General features: G+C 41.5%; 2 protein-coding genes across 2 annotated transcripts; both read right to left on the bottom strand.

The window, feature by feature from the left end:
• Positions 1-5,480: 5,480 nt before the first annotated feature.
• Positions 5,481-7,695, bottom strand: LOC139213349 (oligodendrocyte-myelin glycoprotein-like). The gene is made up of 2 exons (XM_070844026.1): positions 7,688-7,695; positions 5,481-6,969 (listed from the first exon to the last, which is right to left on the bottom strand). Exons 1-2 carry the CDS (start codon positions 7,693-7,695, stop codon positions 5,481-5,483), a joined length of 1,497 nt encoding a protein of 498 aa, XP_070700127.1.
• Positions 7,696-9,121: 1,426 nt separating this feature from the next.
• On the bottom strand, positions 9,122-11,796 carry LOC139213169 (uncharacterized). The gene is made up of 2 exons (XM_070843806.1): positions 11,672-11,796; positions 9,122-10,650 (listed from the first exon to the last, which is right to left on the bottom strand). Exon 2 carries the CDS (start codon positions 10,640-10,642, stop codon positions 9,866-9,868), a length of 777 nt encoding a protein of 258 aa, XP_070699907.1. The 5' UTR covers positions 10,643-10,650; positions 11,672-11,796; the 3' UTR covers positions 9,122-9,865.
• Positions 11,797-18,432: the final 6,636 nt, after the last annotated feature.

Raw genomic sequence — 18,432 nt, 5'->3', positions numbered from 1 at the left:
AGACCAATCAGACTCCAACACAAGTGGATGATGACGACATCATTTACCTGCTCCACTGGGCTGGGAGATAAGCTCATGCCCCTGCTGCTCCCTCGAATGTTCTGGCTGCTGTTTGCACGACTCCAGAGAGAGCTGTGTGTTACAGATGATGACGAGTGGCATTAAAGCACCGCGTGGAGCCATCCTATCACCTGTACAGTCAGCAGTCGTGAGAAAGATGGGAACGCTGGCCTTTTTACGGAGCTTTATTGAGACAGGGAAGTTGAACATTCCTCCGCACATAGACGCTAAATGTGAAACGAGCCCGGTCATGCAAGTTCTACCTTTTTTTTTTTTTTCTTTTTTGATTGGTTAAACATTTAAAATTGTTCCTAAAATGATCACAAAATCTTTTTCCACTCCCTGCCAAAGTACATTAAAACTCATTTTGTTAAATTTCTCCTCAGGACAGCTGTGCACCATGCTCTCTGGCTTGTCATGCAAGATTTCCTCCTCATAACGACACACTCATGCCTGCACACAGCTGCATTTGCTGTTGTTATGCCGACATACCGACACAAAATAAGTTTATGGATTACTGGCCTGCGGAATTCTTATATCCAGTTTTAGTCACCTTTTCTGAGTTTATAGGAGAGCATAGGCTGTGCCTCAGACCTGTTTTCTAAAGCATCCAGAGGCTAAGAATGCTACAGTAGGCAGGCCTCGCTGGACATGCCATCTAAGTGGGGCTTTCTGTCTGCTATGTCTCATTCTTTGTTTTCCACCAGCCTTATTCTCTCTCCTTTCCTTTTTACTTTATTTTTTTCCCCTCGCTGCCTGCCACCATATATTCTCTCAGTTGCCAACCACTTCCTATTCTGCAACCACTGACCTTAACACTGACCTTGCCTTGTCTGTGCCATTGAGACGAGAGCGAGAGATACCATATCCTCAGCTTCCCCCCACTATGCTGCAGGGTAGAATTTTGCCTGTCTCATCAGTCTTCTGGCTGCTGGAGTACGCCTTGTTATTTCTTCTAGATTCCTACACGTTTTGCTTTACAGCTGATCAGTGCCCAGACTGGAAAACATTGCTCTTGGCACAAAGAGATGGTGAGCCTTGGCATATAGACCCGAGCTGTCAATGCAGATTAGGTTTATCAGATAAACTTTATCTGCAACATTTGAGCATCCTTCGGCTGGATACCAGCCATATTCTGGGTTACAGTTGATATTGGGATGCAGGCTCTAAGGGGGTCAAAATTGGCAGTCATTGTTTTATCTATAAACAGGCTGCAGTTGTCTTTTCAAAGAACGCCACTCCACGCACAAATGAGCGTCGGTCTATCAGGATGGATTCATGACAAAGGGCATTACATTAGGTGTACATAAGGCCTGTAGGTTGCTGGTTATCTACAGTGATTGTCACATTTTTCCAGTCTCTTGTCAGGAAATGTTTCCCCTCGAAAGCCACGGGGCGCTATCCTTTATTCTGTTTGTTCTCTTATTTTGTGTTTGACACTCTGAGACAAGAATATCACTCTGGAGTTCAAAGGAAAGTTCACAAATTTGAGCACAAATACCCGAAAATGTTTGTTCAAACTTTGTAGGTGCTTTATATTCCCACTGGGAACGTTATTTTAGCATGTTTGGGGTGTTAAATTCTCAAATCCTGTCACTGTATTAAACTCAACTATAGAGAAGCACACTTTTTTGCGTATGGCGAACAGTAATGAGATTTTAATTGAGAGATGCTCGAGAAAAGTGTCCGTCATGGGGCATGTCGTGTCCTGGTGAAAGAACACAGTCTCTAATGGGGAACCATTCATTTCTGTCTTACCACCACAAGAGGGCACTTTGAGCACATGTGATCACAAGAGGAGCTGATGTCATTTGTGTTTATGTGCCTTTGTCTATGTGTGTATTCATGGAGGTGGTTCAAAGTGACGAGCACCTCGTGTTCCTTTTAGGAGTGGCGAGTCGAGAATCACCAACAGGTTCACCACCTACCGTGGCCTTCTGGCCTCTCTTACTGAGAGGAAGGATTGTATGACTTCCACAGCAACAATGCTGGGCTGTTTTCTTCTGGACTCCCTGTTATTTCTGTATACAGTCTTAGAAAAAAAAAAAATTCAATTCCAAACTAACTCATAGAACCTGTTAGCTTGGTAGTGAGCCAGCTTTGTAAGAAAATTGACTTTTTCGGCAAGGGTAAATGCACACACAAAGACACATAAAGTAAAAACTAAACACTCTCAAAATCATTGCCTGCATTCAGATTGTAATACACGATATGTTCTTAAAGCCTTTCTATATGCCATTGTCTGAGCACAGTGATATATAAAGCAGATGGGGAATTCAATGCACAAGAACACAAGAGGGCAGTGGGATTGCCGGGTACAAAGAAGCACACTGAGGGTGAGTCTTATTGAGTGTGGCTGAAAGGAAGAAAGCAGCTCACTCAAAACAAGCCCGGGTGGAGAGATGAAGAGGGGAGGCATGGCAGCAGTAAATGATGCTAGCCTTCTACACCTTGTCAGTTGTTAGGAGAAGCCAGAAGAGAAATCTGACATTACTTTGTGTTGTCCACAGAGAAAATAATTGGCAAGCAGGCCAGCTCACAAGCACCTACAGTACTTTGAAGAAATGTTTTAAAGTTCTGCAGCTAAAGGGAGGCCGGAAGTTAGGTTCTTATATACATGTGTGTTTATATATGGCTATATACATATATATATGTATGTATATATATATACATATATATGTGTGTGTGTGTTTTTTGTACACTATCTGTTACCTCAAAGATCAGAAAATATGAAAACTGCAATATGGAATTAAACCAAAGGAGAGTAATGATTCAGTGGTCCTCTCAATGGCACACATCTGTTTGTGGGCAAATACAAACTATAAAAACACCTCAATAAAACCCAAATGGTGCTGCATCTCATCTTCACTCAACTTCACTGTGTTCTCATGTCCCATAAACTACGTCTACAGTGGGAAACTATCAGTCTGGCCATTCGTTAGTGCTTTATAATGGTAGAAATGTATCCATTTGGAGAACGTGTTGGAATAAACTCCACAAAATAATTATTTGATTGGAATTAATAAGTGATTAAATGAATATGCGTGTCAAAGGAGAAGCTGGGGACTTGAGGGGGGAAATGAAAACCGAGTTAACTTTCTCTGAGCCTTGAATCATGCTTATAAATAAGTAGCACAGAACCAACCACAAGTTTCTTTCTGTTCTGGCTGCTGTTACTAAGCTATAAATACACAGACTTTATTCAGCAGGTGTTTGCATATTCAGTTTGCAGTATGACGGCTGGTGCGCAGATAGAATGGTCAGTTTCTGTTCACTCTTTCTGACTTTTTTGTGTGCATTTTTTATTCATTAAATCTTTGCTAAATCAATGCACTATACCATGTGTCATCATCCACATAATTATTTACCTACTGTATTTACCCTGATGTATGATATTTAACATTTCTAAGGCTAATAAGAATTTTTACACAAGGGAATGTATTTTCATTTTGATTTCTCTTTTATTGCCTAGTTATTCAGTTAGGATCCATGGCCCAACTGGCATTACGTCAGATGTTTATCATTCTCAGTGTGGGTGGTGACAGTGACTCCATATTGCTCTTCTGGGCTGTGTCTGTGTGAACTGCAGGGTCACCTCGCACCTCCTGAGTGTCACGGTGCCAAAAGACAGTCCTGGTTTCTCAGTCACAGATGTTCCTGCATGTGAGAGGTTCTCACTTCTCTTCAGGACATCAATAAATATCATGTGCTATTTTTTCTGGTCTCTGTGCCACAGTATATGTCTGCACACAGTAGATGATTCTTTTTTCACTCATCTTTAACAACAAAAAAGAAAAAACAAAATGGGATATTTTAGAGTGATTGCTCAATGACCAACAAATAAGAGTTGTGTTTGTTCTGGGCAGCTTCCAGGTGTGGTTAAGTGTGAACCAAGGTCTGACTGGAATAAGTGCTTTTGTGCTTGGTGAACCTTCCTTCAACAAATAAACTTAAAACAAATGCATCTCTGCTAATTAAACTTGAATAAGCCACTCTCTGATGAGTTGTATTTTTATGACCTTGTTTATTTTTTAGGATTGAACATGTTCAGTCACCACAAGGGTTGACACCCATGTCAATGACTCACGGGAGATGTATTTGTTGAATGCTAAAAATAATAATTACAGTTTGTCTGCTCACCACTATCACTGAAAACAGCCTGAAATGGAAAAAAAACCCATCAGTCTTGCAGTGTTGAATGAAGAAAAATACGGCGTAAAAGCATCAACAAAAGCTGTAAATAAGTCAAACATTTTATTTAACTTTACAGAAAGTGATTTCCTAGAGTCATTTTCTTCTTAAATGTATCAAATGCAGCTTGCTGAGATGTATTATCTGCTATTTTGGCACATTTTGATACCATATGCAAAGGTATTTCTAAAATGTAAAGACCTGTAGGCTGGCACATCTCTGTTATTTACGCTTAATGCAATCAAGATTGAAATATCTTAACATTTCATATAAATAAGCTGAGAGTGTCTGTGCTTTAATGTGCTGCGGCAATATAGAAGTGGGTTAGCATTCCTGGAACGTTCAATCACCATGCAGATCATTTTCACGAGCTTCACTGAATCATGAAGGACACTTAAGCCTGAGATGTGATCAAAATACAGAAGCAGTGCTCGGCACTCAGAGTTTGTTAAAGATAGTGACGTAACATTCTCCATTTGTTTTCTCTTCACTCCACACAGTCTTGTTCCCTTATTCAAGACCAGTTTCTCACATACACCCCGTCCCCAGAAAAGAATACTCCACTGTTGAGTGATATGGATTGTTATATAAAGCAAGCAGGCAGACATCAAGGAGATCTAATAAAGTAGCCAAAATAAGTAAATTAAAACTTACTTAAATTCAAATACATCTTTGAAAGCCAGTGAAATCAAATAAAATAGGATAAAAAGAAATAAAAAAATATGACCACAATATTACCAAAACAATATCAGTCAAATTCAGTTGTATCAAAATCTGAAAATAAAATAAAAAAAGGATTCAGTGTATACTGGGCAGCTTCAAATGGGCAGACTGTAGTTGCAGATGAGCACTAGGCTACAATCAGTTACATAATAAACTGGTACCTGAATGTATAGTGCCACCATGTGCTTAGCTCCACTCATTACAATGGTATTTTTTCAAATCAGGGACCACATTCAAGTGGAGGCTTGTAAAAAGAGTTATTAGAAAAGGTAATGCCTTGGTTTTTTTTGTCCATTTATCATAAAAGTAGCATCATACCACACTCAGAATAGCAGGATTATGAACCTCGTCATAAAGCCTTTGTGCTGCGAATGACCTTTTTTGCTGAGAAAGCTGGTAATATACAAACTTGACAGTGTCTCCACAGTCTTGCATGGGTGCTGTTTGCTTCTTTCTGCTGTATATGCAGACTTAACATAGAGCTGCCAGTGCTTCTCACTTGTCTTTCAGAGAACTTGTTGCAGAATTAGAGACAGAGCCCCCAGGTTGTGTAGGAAAAGGATTGAGGAGCAGGTAGCAAGAGCTGGGCTGTTGTTATTGATGCGACTGGTAGGGGACTGATTCTGCCTCCTCACACTCCTGGTGCGAAGAGTGGTCGTCTTCTTTGTTTGGGTTGAGGGGCTCTCTGTTGTAAAGAATGGGTCTGCGGCCAGCGTGATGTCAGCCGTGATGTGTGTTTCAGTAATGGAGCTTGTGTCAGAAAAAGGCGATGTGTCGGCGGTGCGGAGTGAATCGGTGTGTGAGGCTTTCTTTGTGCTGGAGATGAGATGGGAATCAGTGTGGAGCATGTGCTCTGTGGCAGCTGGTCCAGCAGGTGCAGAAAGGTGATTAATAGTTTGGTTGGTGCCTGTCCTTCTGGGTGCCGGGGTGGAGATGCTGTTGGGTGTGGCTGTGGGGTGTGTGTTCCAGGTCTCTTTGTGGGTGTGTGGGGTGCTTAACAGAGAGGAAACAGACAAGTACCACCACCCAGTGACGGTGCTCTCGGGGGACGTGGAGCTGAGGTCCTGGGCACTCGCTGCCAGTGGGGGCAGGTTGTAGGAGGCAAAGTGCCAACCTCCAGGCCTGCTAGGGCGCACCCCTCCGCAGACAGGCCGGGTGTGGCAGGGGCAGCCCATGACATGGGCAGGGGTGTTCTGCGTCCAGGAGAGTAAGTAGCTGACGTTGGTGTAAAGGTGGCAGGCCCAGGGGTTGCTGCCCAGAGTGATGACTTTTAGTGACGTCATTTCGTCCAACACTCCAAAGGGCAGCGTGGAAAAACGGTTAGCATGCAGGTAGAAGTGAGTTAGTCTGAGGAGCCGGTCCAGAGATCCTGGCAGCACCTTCACAAGCAAGTTGTGGGACAGGTCAATAGTCTCCAGATTTACCGGCATGTTGGTGGGCAGAGTCCAGAAGTGATTGTGGCTTAGGTTGAGTGAGCACAGATTGATCAGCGTGTTGTTGATGAAGACGGCCCGCTCCAGCTTGTTGTTGGAGAGGTCGAGCTTTTGCAGATTCCACTGGAAGGCCGTGTCATTCTTCCCCAGCAACTGGAGGCGGTTGGAGGCGGCGTAGAGATGCCAGAGGGAACGAGGCAAGCCGGTTGGTATGCGACTCAGCCGGTTGTGAGACAAATCAAGGAAGCGGAGATGCGTGTAAGTGCTGAGATGGCCGTCCAGGTTGTGGAAGCGGTTGTGGGACAAGTTGAGGGAGCGGATGTTGTGCTGCAGGCCATCAGGCAACTGTCTCAGGCCCCTGCAGGAACAGTCTACCTCCCTGTGGCTGCGGCTGCAGGAGCACAAGGAGGGGCACACGGCTAGGACATGCAACCCCAGCGACAACACGAGCAGGAATTGCAAAAGGGCCTCATTGGGGGAGAGCTTCAGCAGCGCATGCCTGCTTAAAGAAAGATAGAGGGACAGGACAGCAATGTTAGGATTTATCTTACACAGCTCCTTTCTGGAAAAGTAGAAATGATGCCTGCAGTGTGCTTTTATAGTGAACACAGGGAATACACTTTCCAGCTATAGGAGAAGCATAGCAACTGTACAGGACTGTGCTGAATAAAACTTTCATTGTTTAATTCAAAGTTCCACCCACTTCCAGCATCTCTCTCTCTCTCTCTCTCTCTCTCTCTCTACTGCACATACACACTCAGGCTGCTCAACATTTGCTGCACATCACTGCATTGCTTGCAGATACATTCGCATCACATGCCAAACAGACTCCACCAACCATGAAGGTTTTTACGTATGCAGCAGCAGTGTCCTTTTGAGAAATGTTCATACTGTATTCATGCAATAGAGGGTCAAAATTTGTCCTTTTCTCGAAATTGTAAACATTTGACTTGATCTGTGCGAGGATATTTCTAGTCTGTTCAAGAGTATCATTCATCACAGAGGACGAGGAACCCCTGCAGTCATTTTCCCTCGCATCAGTTTGCGTCTTCACTCATCAGAGGTTGTCAGAGCAGTAGGTCCCATGCTCTCAGAGGAGGAGAACTAGCTCAAAAGATGGGTTTTATTAATGACTCCACAGAGAACTCATGCATCAGCTGGCGTACAGGCAGGCAAAGATACAGCCAGGAGGTCTGCGCTGCTGAAACTGCAGTACATGTGAGCCGGGGTGTGGCAGAATGTGTGTGTAAAAAGAGTCTTTGATTTTGTCCATAACTCACCTTCTCATCTTATCATTCCAGTCACTTTTCTTTGCTCCTTTATTTGCTGTCCAGCCACTCTTCCCTCTCCTCTCCTGCTTTCAAGCTCGGGACCAGCTGCTGCTCTGCTGAAGGTGAATTTTTTTTTTCTATGCCTGAATTCCCCTCATAGAATTTGACCCTTGCTCACTTGTCCAGTGCAGGTTTTTGAACTTGTCCTCCCTGCTTTGCAGTTTGGTCCTTTTGTCCTCTTTGCCTTTTATATGGATCTTTTGGGTTTGCGCGATGAGGCACTGCAGGCTCTGGATTTACTCTGTGCAGTGGAAGTGAGCGGGGAGGGGTGGGGTGTTAGGAGGGGGGTAAGGAGAAATGGAGCGCATAACGGAGGGGTCTCTGCAGACGAGGCTGCCACAAAGGAAACTCCTCGGTCCTTATCTGGCAGCTTTCAGGATTTACTTCTGCATTTAAAGTGACAACTATTGTTGTGGTTAGATTAATTGACTGATTGCAGTTCCGATTGTACTCAAAATGAATTAGACTGTTATCACTTACCACCTAAATCAATATTATCCCACTCTGAAGTATTCCTACAAAGTAATACTGTGCTGTGACAGGTTGTTATTTTCTCCTTGTAAGTATAGATACTGCCACAGAAACCTTTAAGATTCATTGCAGAGGACTCCTGTCCACTGCAGCCTCCTAGTTGTCATCAGCACTACAGCCGACTCTCCATTCTGCACTGCAATGCTGCACTTCTACCACATGTTAATTACCTTGGATTCTAAGGGAGAGTTCAACTTTATACAGATGGTGATCAGGGTTTAAACATATGAATATGACAAATTCAGCAAAATAATGTTGCATCGCTGTAGATTTATTTACCCACAGCAGCAGAGAGTCCTTGTTCTTTTGTACTCGTTTTGGCACTTATCTTTGGTCAGTTGTCATGTAAACTAACCAAAGTACCTCTTTTGCAATGTATTTGGTTCTTTCTCACCCACCTCTCTTTCCCCTGTTTCTTTTTTGCCTGCGTGTGCCATTCACCGTTCCAGCAGCTATCTGCACTGAGATTGCAACTCATGTATCCTGTCATTACCCCTTACAACATGCCTCATAGTCAATACCTCACATCCACTGTCAGTCACTAAACAACATGCTAGGCTGTCAATTTGAGCTGCGTTACCATGCAGCAGCAGAGAAAAAAAAAATCATCCATATCTCTCACATCCAAGTTTTTGCCTTATTCATTGTGAATGCCAGCACGTGATGTACAATACAGAAGTAAATTCCTGGCTGAGACATATTTGACATTTACTTTCAGTGAGGATAGCTTTTACTGCATCCCATCTCTTAACTTGCACATCACCCAGAGCTACCGCAGCTCTGAGTGCTTCCATCTCCTCACTATTAGGGTTGAGCTGGAGTCGAAGAAGAGGCTGCATTGAGAAGGGACAAACTAAAGAGACTTTTAATGAAAGGTGCACATCAATCATGACGTCACAAGTAAGTAGATGAACAAATATCTGCGCAAGACGGCGGAAACCACCACATATTGGGTTTTTGTGTGGCTTTGTCAGCTCTGGCTGAGGTGAAAGAGAACGTTCTTTCTGAGTTGATTGGCAGTGCCTAGAAGAGGCACAGTCCATGCTTGCTAATCAAGCAAACTCTCTCTCTCTCTCTCTCTCTCTCTCTCTCTCTGTCCCACACACACACACACACACACACACACAAACATCTATGCTTCTCACACACATCTTCGCTGCCACAGCGAAATAGGAGATGGAGGCATTGTAATGAAAGACAAAATTACAAACTGTGTTTTATTCTTCTGGTTTCCACATGAATGTCATAAATGTATTCACATCTCACGAAACTTTTGTGTGAGACACAAACCGACTAGTACAAAACTGTATGGTAATAATGATAATGATAATATATTCTAATATTCAAAACACATAAAAAAAGAAAGAAATACGGCCAATCATTTTGAACCAGAAATGCTCAGTGCTTAGTTTGACACACTCAAAAGCACACACAGTCATTCAATTTACTGTAAAGCAAAAGCTGAAGACAAAAGTATCCTTTATTTACTGTAAATGGGTTGTAAAGCTATAGGGAAGTGAAGACAGTTGCTCAGGAAACTCGTTGCCTTCACACACACACACACACACACACACACACACACACACTCCATTCATTCTACACCACATCCTTTGGTTCATCTTTGCCCCCAGAGGAAGCAGCTGCTACAGCTTTGGTGGCCTGGGAATCGGTGGCGTCCTCTTGTGGCCTTGAAGAGGACGAACTTCCAGCAGCGGTTACAGGTGTAGATGAAGCTTCCTCATTGTTGCCAGTGTTCCCATCCTCCGTCTTCTTCTCCTCTCCCGTTTGTCCATCCTCATTTAGCTTCCCTCCTTCTTCCGTGGTACCGTTGCCCATCTCCTCCTGCATTTGACTCATGTCATCCATTAAGATGGAGGTCTCTTTGGCTTCTGTCTCTGACTTGCTCTTGTTCTTCTTGGCAGTTCCTATCCAGTATTCGGAGGTGCTGATCAGGTCACCGCTGCTGCCCAGCGCTTTGATTTGTTTGCTCAACTGGCACACCTTCCACGTCAACAAAAAAGTAGAGACCAGCAAAATAGTACAGGCTATGATCAGTCCGCCGGTCACCATTAATACTGGGAGGCATTCCTTCAAGTAAAATATCATCTTAGGTGTGGTGGGCTGTGGGTCAGTTGGTGGCCTTTGGGAGACTGTTGTACGTGACTGGCTGATCTCGAACATGGTGCTGGCAGCACTGGTTGGATGAGTGGCGGATGTTGATTGAAAGGCTGGAGAAGCATTGTTTGGGCCTTGTAGAGTAACATTGCTCATAACAGCAGCGGCATCTGTTGAGGTGTTAGCTCCACACACTGGTGCAACCATGATTTCAATGCAGTACAACTGGAGGAGGAGGAGGAGGAGGAGGCCATTCATGTTGATATCTGTGAAGACATGATATGGCAGTTTAGCTTGGACTGAGTTTTGGAATACAAATGAATGCAGTAAGGAGAATTAGGAAGAATCCCAGACACAGGAACACCTTATGATATGATCTGTGGGGCAGCCATTATCAAACCAAAATGGTGCTTTTATTGAGTTTGTACTTCAGCCTATTTCTTACGCGTGGTGGAAGACTAACTACTTTCACTCAGGAACTGTACTTCCATACAGTTTAGAGGCTATTTTCCATTTACTGCTACTTTATATTGTATGTATAATGCTACTCCACTACATTTTGGAGGGAAATATTATACTTTTACATTTATATATTTATCTGACAGCTAGCCAGATTCAAATTATTAATACAAAATATAATCAAATAATTCATGTTGGTGCAATATTACAGTTGAAGCCAGCCAGCAGTATATAAAGTAGTTACAATAAGCTCCACCTTCACTGCTGCAACATTTAAGTAGCGCTTAAACACAATGCACAATCACGATCCAATAATGTCATTTAAATTTTTCTGAAAAAGGCCACTCTGCATAACGAGCAGTTCCATGTACAATAGTGAAATAACTTTGCAAAGACCTCTAACAGGCCATAGCAGTGAACATTTAATTGCCTTTGAATTTCTGTCAATTTTCGAATGTCCATCCAATCCTTAAGAGTGAGCTACTGAAGTGACTTGCGTGAAAAGATTTTTTTTTTTTTTTTTTGGAAAATCAAACCCAAAAGAAAAAGAGAAAATGAGCAAACATGGCTGGATAAAAGGATCATAAATAAATCTGATAGCTTGTTACATTTAAAAGGCTATGAAAAAGGGGAATCTGTCTGGCTAACATACCAGATGCATGACTTCCATGAATCTACATCCTTACATAGGTGTAAACCAGCAACTGACCTATATGTAAAAAGCTGTAATAGATATGCAATTTTTAAATAAAGTTCACACCTTGGTTCGTTTGTCAGTGTTTACAGGATTCAGAATAAAAGTATGTGTTAATACAGTCTGTCACTTACATTTTTTGGTGATCCCGATACAGTTCCAGGAAGAATAAAGTCGTGTCTGCAAGTAAAGCGAAATGAGCAACGTTTAAACTAACTGGGACACAATGATGACTATCCACATCTGTGGCACACTCATTTGGCTGTCTTGTTCTTACTTCTTCATTTGGACTAAAAAAAAATAAAAGGAAGTGGTTGTGATGCTCTGTTCTGATGGTGTAGCTGGTCACGCATATATCTGCTGGGTGGGTGACTATAAAAAGTTATTTGCATGCTGAATGTTGAGTGAGTGGCTCACTTTCTGTTGCCTTTCTGTTTTGGATCAATGCAATTTAGGCTTCACATACAATATGTGAACACTGCAGCATCATTTCCCTCAATCCAAACCACATTGTGCATGACACCAATGTCTAAAATCACACTGTTTGTGGTCTGTCGCAGGTCTCGCTATTTTCAAGCTGACATGCTGATGGGCTGTTGCATAGTTAATCATAATTTTGCGCGGAACTCACTTCAGTGTCAGACGTCTTCTTCAGTGTCATCTGTACTTCTATCCGAGCCACAATTGCTCACAGATGACTATTTATAGTCCAGGTTAAATGTCATGTACCAGTAGTGCAAGGCATTTTGAAACGTTGTCAGTTAATACCACACGTAGTGGAAATGTTGCAGCACTCATGCACACAAGGGTCCTAAATATTATTCATTTATATTGATTGCAAATGTTGTATCTATTTTATGAAGTTCCTCTTCTAGTTTCCTCTGTTACTTACGTGTTTATTTGTGGTGATTTCTGAAGTGTCGCTGCACCTGCAATTGTAACTTTTACATTCAGAGTGAAAGTCTTGATCTTGTCTAATCCCTGCAGATGACATCAGCAACGTGCAAGACACGAGAAACCAAACCCAGGAATCATCGGTCCCCACACCCCATGCGGCAGTGGCATCTGTTTGGAAACACTGTGGTTTTTACCACAGTATCTCCAACAACTGTGGTAAAAAAAAAGTGCTGTGCTTTTATCACCAAATATCAGTTCAGATAGTCTCATCAACACTGCCATCAACGGGAATTGACTCATGGCAGATAAAATCACCAGTTTTTGGGGGGTGCATATGCTCAGGCTAGATTTTTTCCACTCAAAGCTGTACTGATGCTATTGGGCAGCATCTAGTTCTTCAGACAGATGGCTGGATGCATTGTTACAAGTTTACAAGACTGTCATAAGCAGTATTATATAATTAATTACTGTTGATATGCTGATGAAACACACACATAAAACCCTTTAATTGCACCACTGTGCCACTCTTATACATATTGGCTGTGGGTCAGACATTAATTAAATACAATGTAGTTAAGTGGCTGTATTTTGTATTCAAGTTGAGGAGGAAAACTTTTCTAAAACCACTGTATGTATAAATTCAGTATGGACCCACATAGATAGTCAGAGTGTCATTTCAGCTTCACCCCATGTCTGAGAGGAAGTGAGAATAGAAGGAGTACTAATGACTTAATCTCAAAATCCCCACACCGTCCCTTGAGTGATGGAAAGTTCCATTCATCAGTAACTAAAAAGTACACGATACGCAAGACAAGGCAAGTTTATTTATATAGCACATTTATAAGAACAAGGCAATTCAGATACATAAATGTGTTACAAAAAGATATAAAAGAAAAATAATACATTGTAAAAAAAAAAGACAATATAAAAGCACACACACACTTTAAAATAGAAATAAATAGAATGACGTAAATGAAAACAGAATAAAACACAGTGGAGTTCAAGAGCAGTGCAGGATACGAATAAATAGTCTCAAGTTTAACTTCATAAAGAACAGGAAAGTTTTAAATCCTGATTTTAAAGCTCTGAGAGTTGGAGCAGATCTCGGAAATCAAAGCACAACTCTCTTTGAACACTCCGTGGCCAAAAAGGGAGCCGGGAGAAGAAAAATCACATTTTGTCTGCCCATAAATAAACAGTAGAAATAGATGGTCTGCCTGTTACTTGCAGTAGATTGAGAAAGTAAAAAAAAAAGAATGACAGAGGAGCGATATTTCACCATCAACTGAGGAAACACATTCTCTGGCACTTCCTGTAGTCTAATTATCCTTTCTTTATACATTTACTTAAACTGAAAGATATTTATACAACTCTCTGAAAAAATTCAGTTTGATGCCAAGCAGGTACACAACAGTTTACACTGATGATTAAAATTAAATTTCCCTCTATGATCCGTGTCCTATGAAATAAAATCTTTATTACTAGCCCACTTTTAACACTGTTCTCTATGACATTGATAAAAGGATATTCTGCTGGGCTTGGTGATAGGGGTATAGCCCTTGCTTTATAATATATCCAATAAATCTGATGCTGTTTTATAATTAGGACGTCAACATTAATCCACATAGATTATGAATGTTTCACTTTCATTCAGCCCATTGCATTTTATCAAATAAAACAGGTTTAAAGACTGTTGTTTTTTTCAGGGCCTGTGGGCAGTAGCCTGAGAGTAGCAGGAAAAGTGTTGACAATAGCAGAAAATGTAATGCATGCAGCTCAATGCATTTCTGAAAAAGCCCGTAAATAAAATATAAAGGCAGCAGGAGGAGAATGTCAAATGTTGCACAATTTCGTACTGTTTTTGGTGAGAGCGCTGACGACGGTCTGTAGGTGACAAGGAATCAATATCAAATTTGATACATTTCCAGAATTGGTCGGGTGCATCAAAATGGGAATAAACATGAAGTCCAGAGGAGGAGCCTGCTTGTGGGTGTTGGTGAGGGCCACTGTAGGATGGACATGCTGGGGGTAGTGAAAGTGGGGGAGTCTGTGCTGATGCCGGGCAGATTTACTTAGTGTTGATTTGAATGGATGTGATTCATGGTGCAGCAGTGGCATCCATCAACATCACATCCAGTTCCTTAATCTCTGATCGTAGTTCGTTAAGGGGGGGGGGGGGGGGGGGTTGATGGGCCAAACTTTTAGTGACCTTGCTGGCCTTATCAGTGCCGTCAGTCTGGGCCAGAGGAGAGCTCTTTTTGTCGTCTTCGTTATCAGCAAGGTTGGTGTCACAGCGTGTGCTCGTTTGGGGTGGAGGCAGATCACATGGCAGCGACCGGGTGGGGGGGTGGGGGGGTTGTCTTCAGCCCTCTCACAAAAAACATTAACTAATTAACCCAAACGTCCATTTTTATCAGCGAGGCTGATCCACAAGCTGCGTGTCAACATGCTGACATTGAGGCTGTGATGTTTTGTCTCTGTGCTGCGGGGGCCTCGCCGACAGGTGCTGCAGACTGAACCAACAATTGCCCATCGGCACTTTAACTCCAGATCCAGTCAAGCCCAGGGTGGAGGTCACGTCCAGGGTTGAAGTTGGCCTCGGCTGAATCCACAAATTCTGCCCTCTGTTGTAGCGCAGTCCTGCATTTATTTAACACCCAGTGTATCCCAGCAGGTAGAAATCCCATTCACAGCACATTACTTCACTGGTTTTGTTTCAGTGAGTCTTGGGACAGTGCTGGTATTCATTTAGAGATAGCTGTCCAATTAAATCTTGTCAAGTTGAGTTGTTATGAACTAACTCGCAGCCAGAAGACATCGGCAGAGTGCTGTGGACTTCAGAGGACTTCTACAGTGCGAACCCTTGTCTCGAGTAAGGCGATCTTCTGTAACAATTTATGACAGAATGTGCACTTCATTGATTCTGATGAGCAGAGAGACACAGTGAAGTCCAGGGCACAATTCTGTCAGAGGTCCGCTAAGTTGGTTAAAGATGTGGGCAGCAGAAGGCAGGGCAAAGAAGATAATAACAGCCCGGATAATAAATAAATACATTTCAAATAAAATCATCCCACTGATTTTGTTGTTACAGGAAATGTATCTATGAATTTGAGGGTTGCTGCAATAATCACCTTTTGATTTTAAACATGTCTGATTTGTGATTTCATCTTTAGCATTTATGCATTGATTCTCCTCATCTCAATATTCCCGGGGGTTCATCTGAACTGATAAATCAGCTGGTGCCGAATTTGGCGACAGTGCATAAAGAAACAAACAGCTGACTAAATGTAATTTGCTTTAATTGCTTTGCAGGGAAGAAAGAACATTCTGTGTCTGGGCCCCCAGTGGAGGAAACCGTTTCCTCTCACCAAATGCTGGTCACGTGATTCAGTACCAGTTGGAGTCAAAGAGCTTTTGGTTGCAAAGCATCGTGAGTCAGGATACAAGGTCCTTTCTTTTCGGCTGGGTTGATAACAGTACAGAAATCAATCTATCATTTGTATTCGTCAAAGCCACATTTCACATGGATCCTTACTGATAACAGGTTTCAAGGACTGAATGCAAGCGGTATTTATCATTGTACTGACAGCTCCCAAGGGCTTATATTAGAAACCTTTTATAGAGTCATCACTGAAAAGCTGCATATGCACAAATGTAAAAAAACAAAGGCATACAGTTTTTTTTTTCTGTAGCTTATAAAGCACTGTATATGCCAACAATCTATTGTGCTCTGCTAGAGCTTAAACTGTGGATAAATGTGGATTAATTAATGTCCAAGGCAGATTTACAGTGTTGATGCAAGCAGTCTCACTTAACCATACTACTGTTATCAGTTCTTGCAATTCATTCTGGAGCAACTTCAGACATTTTAGCTGACCAGGTTCAAGTCGTCAGCAGAGTTTTAGAGAGTCAGTAGCTTATTTTCACATTAAAAACATACCGTGACACAAAAAAGATCTGCCCAAAGTAGATATAAAACGTGCACAGCTATGATAAGAAATAACAGCACGGTGCCGAACAGACTGAAGATGGCCACTGGCACTGTCTGTTGGGTCTTTCTGCCACCTAGAGGCACGCTGGGGTTTTGTACCACGGCTTGCGGCAGCCGCTAAAAGCATATTCAGTGTATAACCTTCTGCTCAGATGAGCCTGAGGATTCATTATTAACCTCGGAAAGAGTAGTCATTGACAGACTTCCTTTGGGGTTTTTTTGTTTGCAAGGGCTTCTTAAGCAGGACCATTAGGGACATGAGAGTGTGTTTAGTCCAGTGTGCTCCTATCTTATGACCTCTGTGGAAGCCTCAGATGAGCCAGAGCTCATGACGCGACAATAATAATATAGTTTGAATGCACCTTCATTCATGCTTTTCCGCTTTTTTGTCTGTCTGTCACAGAATCATTATTAAATTTTTCTTGGATGAAGACAAATCAACTCAACAAAAATTGCAAATTGTTAACATGTGTTTAAAGGCATTTCTTATGCTTCCCTGCATTCTCCTTTTCTTATTTCTACACTGTTGCCCATAAAGTTGGAATAATTGTTCAATACCCCCAATTTTGTTAAAGCCTGAATACACAGTTTGCAAAGGTTAATTGTGGTTTAAGTTTCACTGTGATATGTTTGGAAGAGTTTGATCAATAAAGCTGAGAAGATATACACTTTATTTATCAAGAATAAATCACAGTGTCACAATCATTTCATGAGAAGAGGTAAAAAACATTTTATTCCAACTTTATGGGCAACAGTGTATATACCTGATTCTTTTTAATCTGCATTTGAATGATTTGTTTCATTTGGTTTTATATACTGTACGCACAGCACACACTTAAAATCCAACAACTTGAACTATAATGCCCCGTTAAGTTGTCATAAAGAAAAGTTACTCTAAACTACGTCAGTTAAACTGTAGCCTCATCAGTAACTGCATTGCAACAGTGAAATAACCACTCTAGTCCACTCTAATGTTACATGACAAGCCTCATTTTATTGTCTTCCATGGATGAAAACAGAAACTGCGTGTACAGAATGGTAGTCACATGCAATACAAAAATATGAATTTTTACAATAACATAAAAAAACATGTATTGGCCCATTCTAAAAAAATTGTACAGCTTTTATACAGTATTTTATACATGAAAAAAATATAAATATATATACACATCTGTAATAGCCAGAGCAGTACCTATTCAAAAATGTTGTGATGTATTTTACATATAAAATGTTTATACAAATATTAGAAGAATTGGGTTCATTTGCTATACATTAAATAATGTATGTACATTATAACCATTGGATTTGCAACACAACATTTACTGCAGTCTTCCACAAAAAGAAAATAAAAATAAAGTAACAACCCTACGTTTTCCAACACAGTACGCTCACTCAGTCGCACATGCACCCACACACAACACATAAATACAAGCACGCCAACTGAAGCCAGCAATCACAAACAGTATACACAAGCGCGCACAAGAGGTAACGTTTTAGGAAGATATAGGACACTTTTGCGCCAGGTTCCTGATTTATCTTTTCTTTTCTTTTTTTTTTTTAGCGCAGAGAATGAAATCCCTCAGCTTCTTGAAAGAAGGATCTTTCTAAGTAACTCATATTCTTATAAGGTGCACTTTACACTTCAATAGATGGACATTATTATCAAAAAGTCTTTAATCATAAATAGCCAGCATTATTCTATTCCCACGTGGATTGTGAAGGATGAAGGGGAATATATTCATCTGTTTCTTTTCATTTCAACTGCCGTTTAGCGTGCAGTAGTCTTCGTCAGTGCCCTGTTCTCAAATGCATCCAAAGATCAGTGAATTCACCAGGTTATACTCCAAAAAGACAACATACACGTGAGCATATCACACTGTCCAAGCCTCTGAGACCCTCCTGAAGATGAATGAAAACACTGCAAATATGACTGTTCAAAAACCAACCTAAACAACAACAACAACAACAACGACAAAAAAAAAGAAAGAGTTCATGATTTTTTTTTTT

The sequence above is a fragment of the Pempheris klunzingeri genome, chromosome 14, assembly GCF_042242105.1.
Source record: "Pempheris klunzingeri isolate RE-2024b chromosome 14, fPemKlu1.hap1, whole genome shotgun sequence".
NCBI lineage: Eukaryota > Metazoa > Chordata > Actinopteri > Acropomatiformes > Pempheridae > Pempheris > Pempheris klunzingeri.
This window is presented reverse-complemented; position numbering and strand designations above follow the sequence as displayed.